Raw genomic sequence first — 22879 nt, forward strand, 5'->3', positions numbered from 1 at the left:
GGGTTGAGGCAAACTGCTGTGCTAGCTCTCTGGCCTCTCAGAATAGTTTCTTTATTGGGTTTTGATCCTGATACAATAGCACAGCCAATTCCTAAAAAAGAAACTGAATCTATCTTATCCCTCAGGGCACCTCTTCAAAGGGATTTTCAGACATTTAAGGAGAAATTTCTTCCCATTGCCCTGATGGAAAGGCATGAGGCTTTTTTTAGAAGGACTCATTTTGTAATTTCTTTAATTATTTGGTCCTCACCTATACTTGATGTCCCAATGTTTCATACTGATGGCTCATTATTAGGAAACAGCAATATCTCTGGTTCTTCACTGAATACAAGTGTGTACCAGTTACACTTCTGCTCAACAGGTGAAACTTGCTCCCCTGATTTATTTGCTTTACCACATAACAGGACTGTGTAACACTGCAAGTGACTCAGCTTATATAGTCAGAATATTACCTGGTATACTTACAGCTTCCTCAATGCCAATAACAAGATAATACAGGATTTACTCAAGCAATTACAGACTATTCTCCAGAAATGTTTAGAACCAGTCTTCATCAATCACATAAGAGCCCATTCAGGTCTTCCAGGGAATAAAATTGCAGGTCAGTTGGCCATGACTATATTTTATACACCTTCTGAAGAACATAGCTTTTCATACAAGTGCATGCCACCTGCATGTGAACTATCATATTTCATGGAGGAAAGACCAAATTGTAGAGGAATGTACTGTTTTTCACCTTTAAATAAAAAACACATTTGAAAAAGCGAACCCTCGAGGTTTACAAACAAATGAGCTTTAGCAAATGGATATTATTCATGTAGACTTTTTCCCAAGGAAGCTTTATCTCCATGTAGTTGTGGACACTTATTCTCAATTTATATGGGTCATAACTATGACTTCAGAAAGAGATTAAAGCAGCTTACACCTTTTAACTGCAGTGTTTATCTGTGATGGCAATTCCATATTGCATTAAGACAGATAATGGGGGCCGGAGATATAGCATGGAGGTAAGGTGTTTGCCTTGCATGCAGAAGGTTGGTGGTTCGAATCCCAGCATCCCATATGGTCCCCCGAGCCTGTCAGGAGTTATTTCTGAGCATAGAGCCATGAGTAACCCCTGAGCGCTTCCGGGTGTGACCCAAAAACCAAAAAAAAAAAAAAGACAGATAATGGCCCCTCGTACACCAGTAAAACTTTTCAATTCTTTTGCAAAGAGTGGCAAATTAAACATATCACTGGCACTCTCTATAATCCTCAAGAACAAGGCATAGATGAAAGGGCTTACAGAACTCTCAAAACTCTTTTTTTTTTTTTGGTCTTTTTTGTTTTTGGCCACACCCAGAGTTTCTCAGGGATTACTTCTGGCTCTTGGCTCAGAAATCACTCCTGAATGCCAAAGACTCAATTATTAAAATACAGGAAAAGAGGCTTGCCACTTAAATACCTTTTATCTTTAAATCTACTTTACACTAAACTACTTAAATCTACCCCAAGGAGAGTCCTACACAGCTGCCAACAGACACTTCAAAGAGGACACTCAAGCGCAAGAAACCAATTGATTCACCTATTTGGGTAAAATTGATAATAAATGAATTGTTCTAACCTCTTCATTAGAGGAAGAGGATATACTTATGTTTCCACAGAAGACAACCCTGCCAAGAAATTCTGGGGTCTACTATACCTTGTCAGTAACCGAATTCTCACAAATAAAAAAACTCAGATACCAGTGAATAGTAAGACTGAAAACCCTCCCTCAGATCTAACACAGATCACTCAAGAGGATAAGAGCAAAAGAAGAATTACAAAGATCTCCTCAACAAGACAATAAACTCACACCTTACACTAAGTCTGAGACTGTTAGGCATGAGACTGACCAGTCCCCAAACCTCAGACAAGAACATGAGAGAGTGAGTCCTGCTCTCACTGGACTTAAAATTTAGGAAAATCTTGCTACATGAACTCAATACTACAATGCCCATATAATATTCCAAGTTTGACAGATTACTTTTTATCAGGACTATTATAAGAAGGACATTACCAGGTTAAATCCTTTATGTCATAAAGGAAAAATAGCAGAAGAATTAAGTAAAATCATCAAAAACCTTGTGGGATAAATATCACAGGAATATTGATCCTAAAGCCTTTAAAATGACTATTGGTAAGCTAAATGAACAGTTTGCTAGACAGAATAAACAAGATCTTCATGAACTACTAATATTTCTCATAGATTGATTCCATCAGGACTTAAAGATGCTAGGCAGGAAATATCTCTAGAGGAATGTGCTGATTACTTTATGGATGGTAAAAATGCAAGACAAACCTGGCATAAACACAAGCAGTTTGATGGGTCTATTATTTATGTACTTTTCCAAGGCCAGTTCACATCCATACTTCTATGTTTCACCTGCCACCAAGAATCTTGGGTATTTGAGATGTTTACTCATTTATCCTTACCTGTGACATCTATAGGTAACTGTACATTACAAGATTGCCTTAAATTATTTTTCAAAGTAGAGCTGAGAGATGATAATAAGGTTTATTGCAATCAATGCAATACACAAAGGGATTTTTGAAAATAACAAATTTGGAAATTGACACTTGTGCTTTTAATATATTTGAAATGCTTTCATATGATAAAAAGGAGATAAAAAAAAAACTACAGACCTATGTGAACTTTCCTCTAGAAAAAGTTCAGTTTGTCACAGCTCACCACTGAATTAAAAAAAATCTGAGAAGTTCAATTTATCACCAATTTTGAACCATTATGGTGAAACAGAGAGCAGTCACTTCACAGCCTATTGTAAAATGCTGCAAGACGTTAGTTTAAATTTGATGACCAAGAAGTTGCAGAAATTTCCAGTACACCGGTGAAGTCTTCAGCAGCTTATATTCTTTTTTATATTTTAGAGACCTATAGCATCAGATTCAATAATTTAGTTTTTTCAGGTTCTCAGCTAACTACTCCCTTTACTTTTTGTCTATATTAATGTGTTTTTCCCCCCACAGAAACAGGTGCAGAATGAATTTGGAAACACTGGACTCCCACTATGGTGTGACTTGTGGTGATTTCCTAAAAAGTATTTTATGTTATTAATTTTTCGTTTAATTATGTCTATTTGCATGATCCTTTTTTCATCCACCAAGATTTTCTGGAAAAAGTTTCTGCATTTTATAGACTATTGTTTCAGTGCCCAGACTATGAATGTATTTTGCTATTTAGTTTGTTTTTTTTTTAATTTTTATTTTTAATTATGAGAACAAGGGTGCAAAGAAAGAGAACAAGGTAAAGTTACAGTGGAAGGACAATCACCCATAACATAATTCTCAGAAGTCCCCTTGCTGATATCTTAACTTTGAAATTTCAGCCAAAGAACATTAAGATAAATAGGACAGAATCCATGTACAATTACTTTGTCCCTCAAGTCCCCAGATTGTAACACATTATAATATTTCTTAACAGTACACAAGGCAATCTAAAGCCATAAAACTTACGTAACTCCTTAAACATTACAGGCATAGTATTTTCTTACATTTCCATATACATGCATATTAGCTTACGTTAACCTCAAATTTTAAGTGAGTTATTTTTAAGGATTAGAGTCAAAGGAGCACAGTAAAAATGGTGTTAGAGTGGCAATTGTTGTTTGCATAGGCCCACCAAAATATGAGGGACATGGAAAGAAATAACCTTGGCCTAAGTACAAAGAGACCAGACCCCTGAAGTTTCCTGGCACAAGACCAAGTCTAGGCTCCAGGCAAGCTAGATCGTCCAATCCAATACATTGTCTGTAGTGCCAACACACTTTTATTTTTCACACAGTCTCTGTTGTTGGTATCATGTTTCTGTATTAAAGATCCTGGAATCTGCATATCTTACATTGAAGTCAGGATGTGGAGCATCCTCTCCTTTCACCTCACAATCAAAGGGCAATGCAGGGAGCCCTGTCCTATAAGCAGGTCATTGTTGTTGTTAAGTCTTCTCAGTGTTAAGGGAAGTCTCTTTTGGGCAGGTCGAAGTCTGAGCAGTGTAGGTCTTCCGTGGTAGAGGATTGCTTCCAGGTGATGTTATAGACCAGCCTGGATGTTTCGTGGATGGCTTCCCTGGTTCAGGGGAGAATGGATTATGCCCTTTCTTCTGAGGTCTGTGCCAGGTCGTTATGTCAATGTTCAGGGTGTAAGGTCCCTTTGCACTACAAGATTTGTGTGTTCCAATCTCTATTAGATAGGATCTTATTTGTATGTATAGTATTTTCCCATTTTAATGTGCCTATGCAAATAAGAAGCAATGCCACGTGGTGTTATTGGCGCATATGGGGGCCATAAGAACAATTCCAATGATTCCCATGACATGGTTCAATCATAAGCATTAAACTGGGGGACTCTTCCACCAAAATTCCTTGTTAAACAGCCCAAAAAGAGAAGATAAAAAGTGGTTAGAATCATCACTGTATAACAACATTTAGTAAGAATTATAGCTGTCAGAGAAAAAGCACAAAATATTCTAAAAATACGTGTCCATTTTATGTATCTTGAAACAGTTTGGGGTTGTCACACACAATGCACAGCTTTGGACTGTGATTAGGATTGTACACTACTGAAGTTAAAAAGTAGGTTAGTGATGCTTGAGAGGGGGTTAGAGAGTTAAGGACTAAAAAAGAGCTTTGCAGGGGTGTGGGAAAGGGCAGAATACAAAATGAACATTCTGTATACACAAAACATAACATAAAAATAAGGAATATTCTCAATACATGAAGTACACCAAGAAATCCTGGCATGTGGAGTGTTCTTTATTTTTTTTTTTTTTTTTTTTTGGTTTTTGGGCCACACCCGGTAACGCTCAGGGGTTACTCCTGGCTATGCGCTCAGATGTTGCTCCTGGCTTGGGGGACCATATGGGACACCGGGGGATCGAACCGCAGTCCGTCCAAGGCTAGCGCAGGCAAGGCAGGCACCTTACCTTTAGCGCCACCGCCCGGCCCCACATGCGGAGTGTTCTGAGCCCAGCCGAGCCTCTGTAGTTTTTGGATGCCTAGGGAGGAATTTCTCACCCCCTCCCCCCAGGGCCCAATTAACCAGGCGTGGCCCTGAAGACCCGCCTGGTGTGGGGGGGAATCTTGTTCCCCTGGACTAAGTGGTCAGCCCAGGGGGCCTATGGCTAGCTGTCCTGCCCAGAGCCCCCAACATACCAGGCAAACACACCAAGAAATCCTGGCATGCAGAGTGTTCTGAGCCCAGCCAAGCCTCTGTAGATTTTGGATGCCTAGGGAGGAATTTCTCCCCCCCTCCCCCCAGGGCCCGATTAACCAGGCGTGGCCCTGAAGACCCGCCTGGTGTGGGGGGGAATCTTGTTCCCCTGGACTAAGTGGTCAGCCCAGGGGGCCTATGGCTAGCTGTCCTGCCCAGAGCCCCCAACATACCAGGCAAACACACCAAGAAATCCTGGCATGCGGAGTGTTCTGAGCCCAGCCGAGCCTCTGTAGTTTTTGGATGCCTAGGGAGGAATTTCTCCCCCCCTCCCCCCAGGGCCCGATTAACCAGGCGTGGCCCTGAAGACCTGCCTGGTGTGGGGGAGAAATCTTGTTCCCCTGGACTAAGTGGTCAGCCCAGGGGGCCTATGGCTAGCTGTCCTGCCCAGAGCCCCCAACATACCAGGCAAACACACCAAGAAATCCTGGCATGCGGAGTGTTCTGAGCCCAGCCGAGCCTCTGTAGTTTTTGGATGCCTAGGGAGGAATTTCTCCCTCCCTCCCCCCAGGGCCTGATTAACCAGGCGTGGCCCTGAAGACCCGCCTGGTGTGGGGGGAATCTTGTTCCCCTGGACTAAGTGGTCAGCCCAGGGGGGCTATTTAGTTTTAATCCATGGTGGTCTACTAATATATCATATTCCTTTACCCTCAGCTTGCTTTCAGGATGGAATCTGGATGCACAATTCTGGTGATTCTATACTTCTTGATATGGACTCCTTCTTCAGTGCTCTTTGCCATTATTTACAGAATTATAGGTTTATTATCACTATTATTCTGAGTATATGCCATGTTCATTATGTTCATATCTCTTCCAGATATGCTCTTCACCACTCCCGGATGATTTTTTTTACAATTTTGAGATAATTTTTCCACCTGGCTCCCTGGCTTTTATATTTTGAAGCATTTTAACCCATTCCATCTGGGTTAGTTTTTCATCTACTTTTGGATTAATTTTAATTGAATTGTTAAAGTGTGTGTGTGTGTGTGTGTGTACACATGTAGTGGCCACCTCTCTATCTGTTCAATGCTTGCCTATATTGTATTTTGTCTGTCTATATTGTATATAGCCCCTTCCCTTCTCACTTCCCCGTCTTATTTTGCACTCTCTCCCTTGATTTGTTCTTTCTGCCAAACGTCATCCTCTCTACCTTCAGCCCTTGACTTTCTAGATTCAGGAACTCTCTCCTCTCCTCCAGTCATCTCCTCCATGGACTAATACCAGCTTACCTCCATGGATTGATACCAGCTTATAGTTTTGGTTTTCAGCTCTAGGAATATCTTTAACCCGTAACTGTTATGAGCCATTTATTTGGACTCCTCCAGACTCCATTGATGACTGAAATGGTTTCCCAGAATCTTCTTTCCACCATAGTTTTTCAAACAAACTCTGAAAAGATACTTCTTGTGAATATTTTCTTTAGTGTATTTTTTCAATTTGTATATGCCTTTACTTCCTATTTTCTTATGTATTTGTAGTTCCCCCTATTTCAAATTATCTTATAGGAATTTACTTTGGATAGCATTTGGGGGTGGAGTTGGGTCACACCCGGCAGCTCTCAGGGGTTACTCCTGGCTCTATGCTCAGAAATCGCTCCTGGCAGGCTCAGGGGACCATGTGGGATGTCGGGATTCAAACCACCATCCTTCTGCATGCAAGTAAAACGCCCTACCTCCATGCCATCTCTCCAGCCCCATGACTTTGAAAAATAGTATGCTGAACTTTGGGATCTAAGAATCTGACTTCAATGGACAGCTACCATTTAAAATGTAAGCCTCCATGTACAAAATCCAACCAGCCTGCTGAAGTAGACTAGCCAAATGACCACTCATTCCAGTCACCCCAGCTTAAGTGGCAGATATTGCAGCTCCAGTTTACTCCATCCCAGTAAGCATCTAAGCTGAACACAGCTCAGTGACCTTAGTCTGTCATGAATCCTTCCTGCAGCCTTAACCAATGAGGATGGTTGCAGAGGGTAAGATAACCACAAAGACTGTCCAAACTTTAGGATTGTCTGTGCAGCCATCAGTGGACTCACAGACAGACCACTTATTCAATTCTCCACCTGGCCTCTCAATACATGAGCCATTGTTTTAGTTGACAGAGACATGGACAGTTAGCAAGTACATCATATATAATAGGTACATAAAAAGCAGAGACTTGGGTATTTTACATAGCCAATCAAAAACACCCTTAAAATATATAGAAAACGTATGACAATTTCCTATTCAAGTTTTCTCCAGGTTGTTCCCTACCTCAAAAAGACCTTAGCAGTTTTATTATGTGCCTTTCTGGCACATATGTTTGTAGCTGGCAGTATTTGTCATCTATTCTATTCTTTCCTGCTATTTTAATCTTCTCTGGGTGCACATTCACAAATTCTTTGCATACTAAGAACTAAACTATTTAATTTAGGGGAACATCCCAACTTTGATTTTTTGCTAGGGGGATGAATTCCCATGGTGGTCAATACCACATCCCCAGAAGAATCTCTCTAGTGAACTCAACCATCCCACAGAATCACACAACATTTGTGGAAAGAAAATAGGTTTGGTGGGATAGTGGTGATGGGGTCTTTTATTTTTTGGTTTAAGGAACAGACTGAGATACTCAGGTATTACTCCTGTATCTGCATTCAAGAATTACTTCTGGCAGGCTCAGGGGTCTGTACAGGATGCCAGGGATTTAATACAGTTTGACCACATGCAAGGCATGTGTCCTACCGACTGTACTATCTCTCCAGCTCCTGGTGGATGGATCCTGAAGGATTGGTAAAGGAATTGGTATAATAACCATGCAACTGTGGAAAACAATTTTAACAGTATTGAAAACTATGATACAAATAAATTATTTTTAAAATATTAAAGAAAGGAAAGATCTGCTCTCTGTATAAACTCATACAAAAACAAAAATAAATTGTGAACTCTCTGAGGTGTTCTTAAAAAGGAGAAAACTTGAATTCTTCAGGAATCAAGCTCCTGGCTAACTCAAAAGCTAATGAAAAATGATATCAAGATAATATAAATCATTGGGGATGGAGAGATAGCATGGAGGTAAGGCATTAGTTTTGCATGCAGAAGGACAGTGGTTCAAATCCTGGCATCCCATATGGTCCCCCAAGCCTGCCAGGAGTGATTTCTGAGCATATAGTCAGGAGTAACCCTTGAGCGCTGCCGGGTATGATCTCCCCCCCTCAAAAAAAAAAAAGAGAAAGAATATAAATCACAAAGTGGACTGTAAAGTATATTCAGGTTCTGTAAGAAACACCCACTGAGACCAGAACACAGCGGGTAGGACTTTTGCCTTGAATGTGAATGGCCCAGATTCAATCCTGGGCATCCTGTATGGTCCCCTGAGTCTTCCAAGAGTGATTCCTGAACACAGAGTCAGAGTGATTCCTGAGCACCATTAAGTATGGCCCACCCCCCACATAAAATAAACATATACACAAAACAGAATTTTAAAAAAACTAGAGAAAGCGAAGTCCTCTACATGTCGCAATGATAAAGACATGTTGTTTTACATTGATTTGTTGAATGGCAAACAATCAATGGCAAACTAAAAGCTTGATAATACATGCCTGCAATAAAATAGGGATATCAATCACAGATTACTCACTAGAGAAAAAAGATCCATGTAAGCCATACTAGGGAAGTCCATGATATACTCTTAGCAGTACTGATATGCAATACAAGTTTTCTAATTTTTTCATGATGAGAAATAGAACACTAAATATCTAGAACTTGTATCATACCTTCTTAAAGTTCATGCCAAGTGATCTTAGTGTTCTTTAAAACCTCCAGTTCTGATTTGGAGAAGAAGCTCAGTGGAAGAAGACATGCTTTGAATCCATGACAGGCTGGGTTTCCTGACACCCATAAATGAATAAATGAGCAAATGCACAATAATAGAGACTAAATCTCCATTCTTACAGTGAAAGACCTTTATTTTATAACAGAATTTGTCTTAAGATTTTAATATTAATATTAATCTAACTAGTTACTAAAATTACAAGAAATAAAACAACAATAAGCAAATTCTTAAAGTTTAATCTCAATGTAACTCAAAGACAGTTAACATGTTATTGTGGAGGCCAGAAATGCAAATCAAGTGATAAAGCACATATTTATGTATGTCAAGGAAAGCTCTAGTAAGAGCTTTACAAGAACTGGTAAAATGTAGAATTTATAATCTATCCAACAGTTTGTCGTGGGTTTCATAATCCATCTCTACTTAACACAGCTCCACAACTTCCCAGGATTAGTCCCTCCCATTAGTCATCAGGGGGCACCATTGGGTTTAAGGAAGATATGCAAAAGGCAGTAATGGGGTCAGGAGAAGCCCCAAACAGTGGCACAGCATAAAAAGACAAAGTTGGAAGCCAGCAGGGCACTACACTGCAGTAAAGGCTGAATTTCTGGGTGGAATTACAGCCCTCGAGCCTTTGTTCTCATGATTAATTATGTCAGAGGTTTTATTTATTTTCAATAAACATTCAACTGTGATAAATTGTTAAGAGCTGACTAGATGTTTCTGGAAATGTAACCACTGAGCTAGACTCCACAGAAAAAGATTGCTCATATTGGCAGATCTTTCTTGAAGAGACATTTTCCTTCTGTGTGCCCTCGCTTTTGTCTCTGCACTTAATCATATTCTAGTCACAGCAAGGAAAAAAAATGCACCTTGGCTATAGATTCAGAAATATCTCACTTCAGGGGTCATCGCTGATGTGGGTATTGTACTTGACTTTTATTCTTGTTCTTGACTTTATTCTCAAAAGCAGCACAGTCAGTAGACAAGAGTATTAGGGGCCAGAGAGAGCGAGAGAGTATGCAGGCATTAAAGAGCCTTGCAGCTGACACTGTCTCAATCCATAGTACCACATATATCTCCTGAGTACTGCCAATGTATATTCTTGAGTATACATTCAAGAACAGTGTCCCAGAGCACCGCCTGGTATGTACCCCCCAAACAAATAAAAAGTATGAGGCTTATTCTTCAAGAAAATGTTCTCCCTTGAACACATATCCTGCCTGCTTCTAGGTTTCTTTGCTTGTTTATTTTTACTCTGGAGAAGCATATGTTCTCTCTTGAATATATAATTCTATCTTTCTCTCCCAATACATATTTCTAAATAACTTTCAGTAAAAATGATCTTGCTTAACCAGAACAAATAAAAGAGTATGCAAGACTCACACTGCCTGGCTCTGAATCCTGGCGCTATGAATTACTGGCTGTAGGATCTAGAACAAATGCTATAACCTCTCCATGCTTCAGTTTTTTGAGTGATCTAATTCAAGAGGTAGTTACAGATCAACATCATTCCACTAGTAGAAGAAATAAATGAGTTAATACATGTCATGAGATTGAGGCAGTAGCTGCATAGCATATAGTAAGTGCTCTATAAGCAAAAGCAGCTTTTAATTGCATTGTTTTGTATATGCATTTATATACATATACACACATATATATACATAGATCCTGCAAGGCCCATTGTAGAGTGTGCTTTTTAGCTGTGGTCAATGAACACATACATAAATCATTGTCACTTCAGTAAAAAATTTATAAAATAATGAACAAATATGTGGCCCTGAGTTTATCTAAATATCTATATCCTTCTTGGTATGACTCTTTAGATGCTATACATTTTGTTCAATTCTTTCACCCCAATTTATCCTCTGCTAACAACAAAATCTTGAAATACAAGAATAGCAGAAATAAATAAAAATAAAATCTGACAAATTGATGGTATATTCAGAAAACAAAGAGGAATTTCAGCAAATAACAGGCTTTAAAATGACCTCCAAGGAATAGCAATATATGTAGTTCAGCAGCAGAGAAAAAAACTCACACATTTGAGACTCTGGGATTGATTTCCATTAGCATATAAACACACGCATATCAACAACATGCACACAGAGAAATTCACTCAATACCTTGGCATAAAGGTTATATGTCAATACTTAAAAGATGTAATATGTGTATGATAAAATAATATACCCAATTACATACATATTTGCTCTAATTTCTTTAGCAGACAGAATGTACAATGGCAGATTAACAATTAAAATTTCCTATGCTTAAAATTCATTGTTCAATAGCATAACCCAGCCACTCTCTTATCCTGATTTTCTGATTTTGAAAAAAACTGAATTCATTCTTCTCTACCAAGGGTAAGAATAAACTCTAAAGACAATAGTCTTCATCAAGGGTTTATTACTGTGGAGTGCTGTTCTTCAAAGGAGAGAGTTTTCTTAGTGCTTAACAACATAAGAGTCTTTCACGTTCGCAGGCAGAGTCATGGAACTGAAATGGCGCTGCCCATCTAAATATAACATGGACTCTGAAACAGAAAAGAAATAACCATGGGGAAATTCTCAATCCTTAGAAAATTATCACTGTATAAACACAGGACCAGAACCAGCAATGAACATGCAAAGTTAGGTGTTTGTATGCATGGTTGGGCAAGGGGTATGCAAGCTGCCCAGGAGAGCAAACCCAAACTCCTGTTCTTCCCACTGGAAAACCAATCTTCAACCACCAGTATACCAATATTTGCTTGCAGCTGGAACCCACCTCAGACAACAGCAGACAATGCTGCAATGGCTACCTGAGGGTCACAAGGCATCTTTGCCTACAAAGCTGAAGCATGTCAAAATCAAAATCTCCTAAATATGCTCTTGTACTAACAGGTATCAGTGAAATTCCCACAATTCAAAGGGAGACAAACTCTGTTTAGTTTCTTTCCTTCGTAAAGGACCAGGAATCATTGCAGCTTACCTCCATATGTTTTGGGGAAAACCAAAGGCACTTCTTTGTCTGACATGTATGTGAAATGAAAAACATTGGTGGTTGTATGTGCTTGGTCATGAAGAGAGGCCACTTCACTGTGAACTCTGACTTGAATGTAATTTCCTTGAGTAAAGCAGACCTAAGAGATCATGGATACGGTAGTTAGTCTCTCAAAAGAGGCATACATAAGAGAAAGGGTGGCTTTTGAACATGAAAACACCTCTCCTGGGACCAAATAATAAAAAAGAATCTCATCTTTCATCATACACCTACCTGTGAAGAAAGAAATAACAATGATCCAACTTCAACAGGTTTCTGAAACATGATATCATCCACTGCTACTACAAATGGCTGGGTACCACTAATGAAAGATAGAATTTAGGGTAAATTGTAAAATTCACATAATCTCTAATTTTGCTAAAAATTGACAAAAGTCAAATTCAAATGACCAATGAAAAGGGAAAAGAGCCACACCAGAGGAAAATATAATGAGCTGCCACTGTGTCCAATGCCAACATCATTATTTTTTCCATTTGTATTTTATCACCTTGTTTTCTCAATAGGTCTTTAATGTTACTACTTACAAGATCAGATTAACAGTCTTAAAGGAACTAACTTACAAAGTCAGGGCAACCATTTTCTAGAATAAAATTCAGGTCCAGCTGGTATTAGAATCATGTTTATTTTAATATGGCACTACTCCCTTACATGTCTAGATTAATTCAAAACATTTTATTTCAATGTGATAATAGAAATTGCTTCTCAGACTGCCTTAAGTCTAACTCACCAGAATTTACATGCAGTAGCCCATCCAAGTTCGTAAGCTTTCCTCATAAGAAAACCACCAAAGATTCGATTGAAAATGTTCCGCTCCTATTGAATGTAAAATAAATCCTACTAAATATAAATGTATGGCCACTCTCCCATAAAGAACAAAGGAATTAGTACTGCCACAGATTTCAGGTCAGTTTCAATGAGAGTCATATCTTTGATGAGTAGTATAAATGCAAGCTACCCCATTTAAAAGATTGTTTACTAAAGTATGGTACCTGAGGGTGACAGATTTCCAAGCTCTTCAGTTTTGAGTTTTCCATCCACACTGCATTAGGGGGCAAAATTCGACTTTGAAAACTGATGGTCCTGTAAATAGAGATTTTTGTAAATGCTGCTAAAATAACAGTTTTCATGCAAAAAAATGCAGTGTTTTCAAACAGTTTCTAACATATTTAGGCAAACATGGTTCTTGGAATGGTCAAGTTTTAAATGTTTTCCCATTTTAGAATCTTCACTTACTTTGGATCTAATGTGGTCAGAAATAGCTCATGGACAGTTGTCCTTTCTTCAGCACTGGGAGCCATTTTCAGTAACGATGCAGATGAAACGGCAATCCTTTTTCCCTTGTTTACTGGAACACAGAGTAAGAAACTATAATCACAAATAATACTACAGCACTGCAGGAAGAAGTTTCTTGTTCCCTATCAAGGCAGTATTTCAAGTTTTCTAAAAACTTACTTAGAAGGTAGAGATATTCTCCACAGACTATCCTACACTGGGATGTAGGATGGCTTCATAAAACATCCCATGCTTTTTTGCTTTCAGAATGAAATTACAAAACCACAAGTGAGATCCCTTACAGTCATCCTGATCTAGACACCTGATCAGCAGTTCTTTCAGTAAGATCCAGTTCCCATTTAATTAAAAATGATAAGAAGAGTTACTTAAAATAAATATTATCTAAGCAATAAATCATCAAAATATGAAACAAAATAAGGTATTTTAATTTTTAATAAATTCTTAATTGAATAAGAAATTTGATTTCTGGAAAACTCAGACATCTTTTAAATAATTGTGTCTCTGGTACATTAGTGTACTTTGAAAATTTCATCTCAATTGCTTCTTAAATTGTATCAGATAAAAGTGAATGGAGAGTATTACTACCATATTTGCTCTATAATAAATGCTGAAAGGGAAACTAGAGCCATAAAACAGCAGGTGTTTGCCTTGCATGCAGCTGACCTGCATTTGATCCCTGGTAACCTTTTGCTCCCCTGAGACTATCAGGAGTGATGTCTGAGCATTGAAAAATGTTTTATACTTTAAAAAAAATCATAAGATAAGAACATTCTATCAATATGATACACAGCAAATGAAAAAAACAATAGTGGTCTGAGAAAACAACAAAAAGTGAAAGGGGAGGAGAAAAATGATGAGGACCAGTATTCTAATGACAATGGAACCTTGCCAGCAGTAAAATAAGAGGCATCAGTAAATTAACTATGATGCATTCCACATATTCATCACAACACAAAACTGTGGTGTAGAGACATTTAAAAGGGAAAAAAATAAGATATAGAAAAAACATCCAAATGAAAGAAAAAAAACATAAGGAAAATATCAAAATTAAAAAAAAACAGAAACAAACTAGAATAAAAGAATGAACTTGGAAACATGACAATGATAATGTCATTGAATACAGGAAGGGTGGGGGAGGAGAGAGATAAGCAGCATTGGTGGTGAGAAAGGAGGTGTTCTTTTTATGACTGAAACCCAACTACAAGCACATTTGTATTCATGGTGCTTAAATAAAGATATTATTTTAAAAAAAGAACTTGAACACAAAAGCTATAGTAGGAGGAAGTAAGACACATATATCAAATAATGAGTATTGTCCAAATTCACTAATACAAACAAACAGGGTAGCTGAATACTTGAAGAAGTAAAAACCAGGAGCCATATATACTAATCATACAACAACCTCACATTATATAGAAATAAAAACTTAAGCTTAGACTTGCCACAAAACTGAGAGGGGAGTGTAGTTAGAAAGGAGAAGGGACCATTATGAAAATGATAGTTGGAAAAAAGAAAAAGAAAAAAAATGATAGTTGGGGCCCGGAGAGATAGCACAGCGGCGTTTGCCTTGCAAGCAGCCAATCCAGGACCAAAGGTGGTTGGTTCGAATCCCGGTGTCCCATATGGTCCCCCATGCCTGCCAGGAGCGATTTCTGAGCAGACAGCCAGGAGTAACCCCTGAGCAACGCCGGGTGTGACCCAAAAACCAAAAAAAAAATAATAATAATAGTTGAAAATAATCACTCTGGATAAGAACTGGGTGCTGAAAGGAAGTAAAGTGATATGAATGCCCTTTCAGTAACAGTATTGCAAGCCACAGTACTTAAAAGTAAAAACAAAAAATGCGGGGAGAAGAGAGAAAAGAAAAAAGTATCTTCCAGAAAGGCAGGTTGAGAGGTGAGCACAAGGGAAACTGAACACACTGGTCACAGGAAAAGTATGCTGGTGAAAGGATGGGTGTTGGAACATTGTATGACTGATTTTCAACCATCAACAAAATTTTAACTCTATCTCACAGTAATTAAATTAAAAAAAAACATAAGCTCAGAACAAGAGCAAGAGCAAGGTCTTTCATACCTTCAATGAGAGAAAAGGAAAGGAACTATTTCATATCTGATAAAATACTTTCTACTAAAAGCATAAATATTATATATTGATCAAGGAGTTAATACAGCAGGAAGATATAATGATCCACAATATATATACACAATTCAAATGCACCAAATAATCTAAGCAATTATAAACAAACTTCACTAACATCAACACAGTGATTGTAGGGGTATTGGAATATCACTTATAACAATTGACAATAACTCAAGAAAAAATTATTAAGGATCAATGGCATTACATGAAAGAATAAAATATATTAACTTAATAAACATATACAGAAATTTCTGTCCTAAAACAAATGATTAAACATTTCTCAATTGCACATGTAATATTCTCAAAAATAAATAAAATATAGTGACTGGGGCCAGAGAGATAGCATGGAGGTAGGGCATTTGCCTTGCATGCAAAAGGATGGTGGTTCGAATCCCAGCATCCCATATGGTCCCCTGAGCCTTCCAGGAGCGATTTCTGAGTGTAGAGCCAGGAGTAACCCCTGAGTGCTGCCGGGTGTGACCCAAAAACAAAACAGTGACTACTGAAATTATCAATGATCTTTTCTAATCACAATAGTATGATAATCGAGATCAGGAAAGAAAAACATAAAATCTTCCACACAGTTGAAGACTAAAAACATGCTTCTGAATTACACTTTGGAGAACAAAAATAATCAAAAGAGAAATAAAATATTACCTAAATAACAATGAAGAAAGACTAGCTATCAGACACTACAGTCTCAATAAATAGAGTATTGAGGAACATTTATTGCCATACCACAGTCCAAGATCAATAAACGAGACAATTATCAACTAAAGCATCTAACTTTGCACATGATGGAACTAGAAAAGGAGGAACAAACAGAAACAAAATGAGCAAAAAAATAAAAAATTATAGATGGATAAAAACAAAAAAAAATTTTGAGGTCCAGGGAGATAGACAAAGGGCAAGTGCTTTGCCTGTGGGGAAGCCAGGGTTTGATCCCCAGCACCATATGGTGCCCAGAGCACAGCCAGAATCACCCCAGACAACTGGCTAAGAAAAGTCTCTCAACACAGCAGGGTATGGCTCCAAAACAAAATACCAATTAAATAAAAACATATAAGTAAGTAGAAACCAAAATGAGTATACAAAGAATGATGAAACAAAATGCTGGTTCTTTAAAAGGATCAATAAAACTAATATACCCATTGCTAATGTCACCAAGAAAAAGGAGAGCAAAAGACTAATAAAATAATTAGGGAGACAGTGATATACCTCAGCAGTAAAACACTTGCCTTAAATGTATGAGACCCTGGTTTTCAATCCTTAGTACCAAAAAAAACCCCACAGATTAAAAAATAGATGTTAAATTATTAATGATACTATAGAAGTACAAAGTATTATCAGAGACTACTATGATTATATATAAGTAAACTGGACTAACTTCCCTTTTGTTTGTAGATGACATTCAGCTTTGCACAAGACTTACTCTAGGCTAAGTGCTCAGGGATCAATCCTGGAGCGTTTGAGAGACTATATTTAGGCAAGTGCCTCATCCCTGTTTTCTCTCTTTCTTTCTTTCTCTTTCTCTCTTTCTCTCTCTCTCACTCTCACTCTCTCTCTCACACACACACAAAAATGGTTTCAAAATATATTTAAGTTATATTAACAGTCTATCATGATTTGTATATTCCAAGGACTGGCAAGATAACAAAAACAATTCTAAGATTCAGTGAAATTTATGATAAATACCAGAGGGAAAAGGGAGAATAATGGAGAAATGGGTAGAGTGGTCTTCTGGGCACTGGAAAGTTGGGGGTGGGAGTAATATATTTATTTATAAATATAGAGAATTTTGAAGTTAAACCCTAAAATTCCATAATATTGCAAGCAAATGATAGGCAAGTGAAAATTTAAAAACTAGAAAGTCAAAAATTTAAATAACTAAAATATTGTAAACAAATTAACATACATTCTCCTTGTCTAAAGAGCTCTTCTTCCTCTGGGCTTTCGAGGATCAATGGATTTATAAATGCTGGCCTAAAGAGAAAAAAACAAGAGTATAATATAATTAGTGACATTATCTAAAATAACAGGAAATAATTACCTAAATTTCAAAGTTTGTTACTCTATCTGGGTAACACCGAAGAATTCCAGAACAACTAGGGAGGCTGTAGTTATGAATTTACCTATACACTGAAATTTTCACATTATCAAAAACATAATGCCAGTTGCCATAAGGATTCATCTGATTTTAGTCATAAGGAAACATCCCAAATATGTTGTGAAACATTCTACAAGACAGCTTGACTATATGCTTCAAAAAATGTCAGTTGTGAGAGCCAGAGTGATAACACAGCAGGTAGGGTGTTTGCCTTGCACACAGCTGATCTGGGTTCAATTCCCAGCATCCCATATTGTATTCCAGCCCAAAAACAAACCAAAAAGTCCATCGTGGGTAAGGAAAATAGCTCAAAGGATTGGAGCACAATCGTTTTGGGGATGGTTTTTTTAAACACAACGGTTACAAGGTTAGTCATACTACAGCTCTTTTTTTATAGATAAAGTTGTTCATGATTTACAACATATAACAACCTTCTCCAGTGTGCATTTCCTGCCAACAGTGTCAACAGTTTCCTTCTCACCCTCCCTGGTGCCATTTTCCCTCCTATCCATCCACCCTCCCCACCTGCCTCTGGAGCAAACATATTCTCTCTCCCCCCTCTCCCTCTCTCTCTTTCTCTCTCTCGCTCTCTCTCTCACACACATATATACACACAGTGTGGTTTGCACTACTGTTAATGAAGGGATTTCATGCATATCCCTCTCACAGAAGACCCTTCTCTACTCAAACTTCACTCTCTGCTTTTTGTGACATGCTTCCCACTATGGACTAGTCCTTCTAGTCCTCATCTCTATTATAGCACAATCTTTGCAAGTGGGAGACTCAGGTTCAGTCTTGAGCACCCTGGTAGTAATCCTCCATAACAATAAGCTATGAGGAACCAGGAACCACCAAACATTGCCAGATGTCACACACACACACACACACACACACACACACACACACACCAGTGCTCAGAGCTACAAAAATACTTTTTTTCATTTCTCCCATTTTGGGTTTTTGGGAGGTGGGGGTTGGAACTCAGGGGTCACTGACAACTGTGCTTGAAGTGAATTAAAACTGGAATTCATGTATAGAAAACATAGGCTCAGCACTGTGAGATACCTTCCCTGTCATTTTTGTAGTGGTGTGGGGGGGTCAGGCATGAGAGGCATGTACTTTACAGCAGAGCTACAATGCCAACCAGGGAAACTATTTGAGAGGAAACTAAATCAAAGCATAATCCTTACTCAGATCTTGGCTCTAGGAAAGAAGCTCAAAATATATCTAAAAATAGTCATGGGGCCGGAGAGATAGTTCAGGTAGATAGAGCACTTGCCTTGCACTTGGCTGACTTGGGGTTCAATTTCTAGCATACCATATGGTCCCCAGAGCACCACTCAGAGTAATTCCTGAGTACAGAGCCAGAAATAGCTCCTGAACATCACCCGTGTGGCCCCAAAACAAGCTTATATGTAAACATATATGTTTTATATATTTATATTATATATGTATATAAGTTTTATATATGTAAACATCAAGTTCGACTATTGGGCATATGTTAGAAAATATAATTGGATAACTGTTAAATTTCTTCAATTTAACAAAGACTTAACTAAGGCTATAAAGGAAAATTAACTTATTCTGAAGAACTATTTGATGAACTACTGATTGCTTAAATGTGTGAATATATGTCTTTCAGAAGGTGAAAGAGTAAGACAAATGTCATCTAAGTAGAAAAATTTAGCTCAAGGACATACGAGCATTTAGTACATTATATTTTCAGTTTTTGGGTCATACCCGGCAGTGCTCAGGGGTTACTTACTCCTGGCTCTACACTCAGAAATCGCTCCTGGCAGGCTCAGGGGACCATATGGGACATCAGGATTCGAACCACCAACCTTCTGCATGCGAGGCAAACGCCTTACCTCTATGCTATCTCTCCGGCCCCAGTACATTATATTTTCCACTTTCTCTCCCCACACCTGCTCACAGCTTGTTTCTTTCTGTGTGAAAGTCTGTATAACCATTTTTAAGAACTAAGAATTCAAAAACTGAGAGAAAAAATATAAAATCAAAATCAAAGGAAATAGTCTATCCACTTAAATTTGACTGGGAGATCAAATTATAAACTCAAGAGGGAGGTTGTTGTGTTGCTGTCCCTTAACATACATCATAGTTATGTTCATGGACAAGTAACAAGGTACAGTTCTAGTACCTTGATTTGGCTCTCTAAACTCATTACTGTAATATGTAAATAAAGGGCAAGAATCAAACAAGGATCCTGACTTTCGTTTGCAGGGTGGGGAAACACACGAGCCTCCCACACAGTACTCAGAGCACCTGGTAGCCTGGTAGTTTGGCGATTAGTGGTCAATTGGACTGGACAACTGATGTTACGGCTGAGGATACAGTGCTGCTCAGGCCCTGTGGCCCTGTGGGCTTGAAATATCCTGGAGGTGCTTGGGGATTCACCAAGGCTGAGTGTTTGGCAAAGTATACACCCTAATCTGTACTATCTCCCAGATTCTGACACACAAATCAAATGACCCTACTAAACAAGAAGTTATTCTTTTTAAAAATATTTTATTGAAACCATTGTGATTTATAAATTCTTCTAGTTGAGTTTCAGACACAATGTATCAAGGCCAATCCCACCACCAGACCTCCCTCTACCAATGTCCCCAGCGTACATTCCCTAAGAAGTGCTTCTTTACAAAACTGGAAATAGGGACACAGATAGTCCAGTGGGTGTCTGCTTTCCATATGGCCAACCTGAATTCAATCCCTAGTACTCCATATCATCCCCCAAGCTCTACCAGGATTAAGCCTGAGTGCAGAGACAAGAGTAAGCCCTAAGCACAGCCTAATGTATCCCAAAAGCAATGCAACAACAACAAAACAAAAACGTGCAAATAAATGTGGGAGGGATACCAGCATTCTTTTTTCTATTTATTTGGAATGACACAATTTGTAATCATTTGTCACTCCCCAATGAAAATAACTAAAGCAATATCAGCCTTGGACATGACAAGTACTGAAGAAAGACTGTTGGGAAACTATTCTCAAAGTTACTAGGAAAATCTCTAGACCATACTGGACCATGCCCTGTAAATTATTGCTGTTCCTGAGAAGATAAGTAAAATTTAACAAAAATCTACACATCACTTTGGAAAACTGTAAAATAAAACTCCATGATTTGTGAGATCACTCCAGGCACCATATTTCTAATATCCACACAGCCAGATCTGAAGAAGCAGGGTAGAAGCATAGAAAGAACACACCAAGCCAGTCAGGAAAGTCAAGGAGCAAGGAGCGGGAAGGTTGGGGGAAGGTGGAGAGTGAGACAAAAGTACCTATCCAGTAGTTTTTACATATCAAAGGAAGAGGTTTAAAGGAGGAGGAAGTTGGGGGAACACCTTTGTTTGGGGTTGATAGTTGGGTGCCAATTTATAGGAAACAATTCCCCCCATAGCATATAGCATGCATACACACTCATGTTTATGTATTCTTGCCTCATAGGTTGAACTTGAATCTAATCAATGATACTCATGCTCAAACTTCAGCTTCAGAAAGGATATGGCTAGAGCAGTGGTCCGCAACCTGCAGCTTGTGAGCCACATGTGGCTCTTTACACTTAGAATTTGGCTCTTCTGTGTGCTGGGCGGCTGCTCCAGGAGTAAGGACTCTGCTCCTAGCCTCTGTCAGTGCGCACCCTGTGTGGCTCTCAAAATAAATTTCAATTGTGGTTTTGGCGAGATTTGGCTCAGTTGAAAAAAAAGGTTGCTGACCACTGGGCTAGAGAATCATGTTCAAACACACCACATTGAGGAAACAAGGAGGCAAATCTAGAAAGCAGGACACTGCAGAGAACAACCTACCTACACTTTAAATGTGTCAATGAACTGAAGTAAGGAAGCACTGGGGACACAACAATTCTGGATCAAAAGGGGCATATGACTATGTGGCTAGATTGTACTGGTGAAGGGTATTTGTACATTGTATGATTAAAACTAATCATGAACAACTTTGTAATTGTGTATTACATGGTGATTCAATTAAAGAATTAATTTTAAAAAATAAAACATCAAGGGAAAAAAAGAGAGTTAAGGGTACACATTAAGCTATAAATATACTAAAAGTTAATGATTGATATACTTTCAAGAAGTGAATCTTACAGTCTGTGAATTATATCTCATTAAGTATGGTAATAAACACATCCAAACTTTAGAAATATAGAAATCTAATGTAATACAGTGGCATTATTTGGACTCTGACTTGAACTTAACATTCAAAAGATATTTGGAAGCTAAGACTTTAGTTCAGCTGTAGATCACTTGTGTTACATGTCTCTGAGAACAGAGAGTTCAATCCTCAATACAAATACAAAAAATGGGCTGGGAAGGTGGCTCTAGAGGTAAGGTGTCTGCCTTGCAAGCGCTAGCATAGGACGGACCGTGGTTCAATCCCCTGGTGTCCCATATGGTCCCCCCAAGCCAGAGGCGATTGAGCATCAAATGGGTGTGGCCAAAAAACCAAAAAAATCATACAAAAACAAAACATTTTTGCAAAAAGTCATATAAAATAAGTATTAGAATATATTAAGGACACATTATTATTTTTGTTATGTGTGACAATGGTACATAATCCTTTGAGAAAACATATTCATTTTATTTTTTATTTTTAATTAATATCTTTAAGCACCATGATTACAAACATGTTTGTAGTTGGGTTTCAGTTATAAAAAAGAACACCCCCCACTTCACCAGTGCAACCTTCCCACCAGTAATGCCCCCATTTCCCTCCTCCCCATTTCTTACCTGTATTCGAAACAGGCATTCTTTTTTTTTTTTTTTTGGTTTTTGGGCCACACCCGGTAACGCTCAGGGGTTACTCCTGGCTATGTGCTCAGAAGTTGCTCCTGGCTTGGGGGACCATATGGGACACCGGGGGATCGAACCGCGGTCCGTCCAAGGCTAGTGCAGGCAAGGCAGTCACCTTACCTTTAGCGCCACCGCCCGGCCCGAAACAGGCATTCTATTTCTCTCACTCACTACCATTGTCATGATAGTTGCTAGTGTAGTTATTTATCTAAGTGTACTCACAAATCTTTGTGGTAAGCTTTATATCATGGGTCAGTCCTTCCAGTCCTCATCTCTATGGTCTCTGGATATTATTACAATAATGTCTTTTATTTTTCTTTTATCCCACAGATGACTGAGACTATTCTATCTCTCTCCCTCTGACTTATTTCACTCAGCATAATTTCCATGTCCGTTCATGTATAGGAAAATTTGTGAT

General features: G+C 38.4%; 1 protein-coding gene across 1 annotated transcript in view; it reads right to left on the bottom strand.

Moving 5' to 3' along the window:
* Window positions 1-11156: 11156 nt before the first annotated feature.
* ACOT9 (acyl-CoA thioesterase 9) overlaps window positions 11157-22879 on the bottom strand; it is a 37980-nt gene continuing 26257 nt past the window's right edge. Inside the window, exons 10-16 of the mRNA XM_049766756.1 lie at window positions 17447-17514; window positions 13330-13441; window positions 13086-13176; window positions 12824-12909; window positions 12310-12397; window positions 12025-12175; window positions 11157-11587 (exon numbers count right to left, since the gene is read on the bottom strand). Coding sequence (XP_049622713.1) covers window positions 11499-11587; window positions 12025-12175; window positions 12310-12397; window positions 12824-12909; window positions 13086-13176; window positions 13330-13441; window positions 17447-17514 — 685 coding nt within the window. The 3' untranslated portion in view covers window positions 11157-11498. The remainder of the gene's footprint in view (window positions 11588-12024; window positions 12176-12309; window positions 12398-12823; window positions 12910-13085; window positions 13177-13329; window positions 13442-17446; window positions 17515-22879) is intronic.

The sequence above is a fragment of the Suncus etruscus genome, chromosome X (genome assembly GCF_024139225.1).
Source record: "Suncus etruscus isolate mSunEtr1 chromosome X, mSunEtr1.pri.cur, whole genome shotgun sequence".
Classification (NCBI taxonomy): Eukaryota; Metazoa; Chordata; class Mammalia; order Eulipotyphla; family Soricidae; genus Suncus; species Suncus etruscus.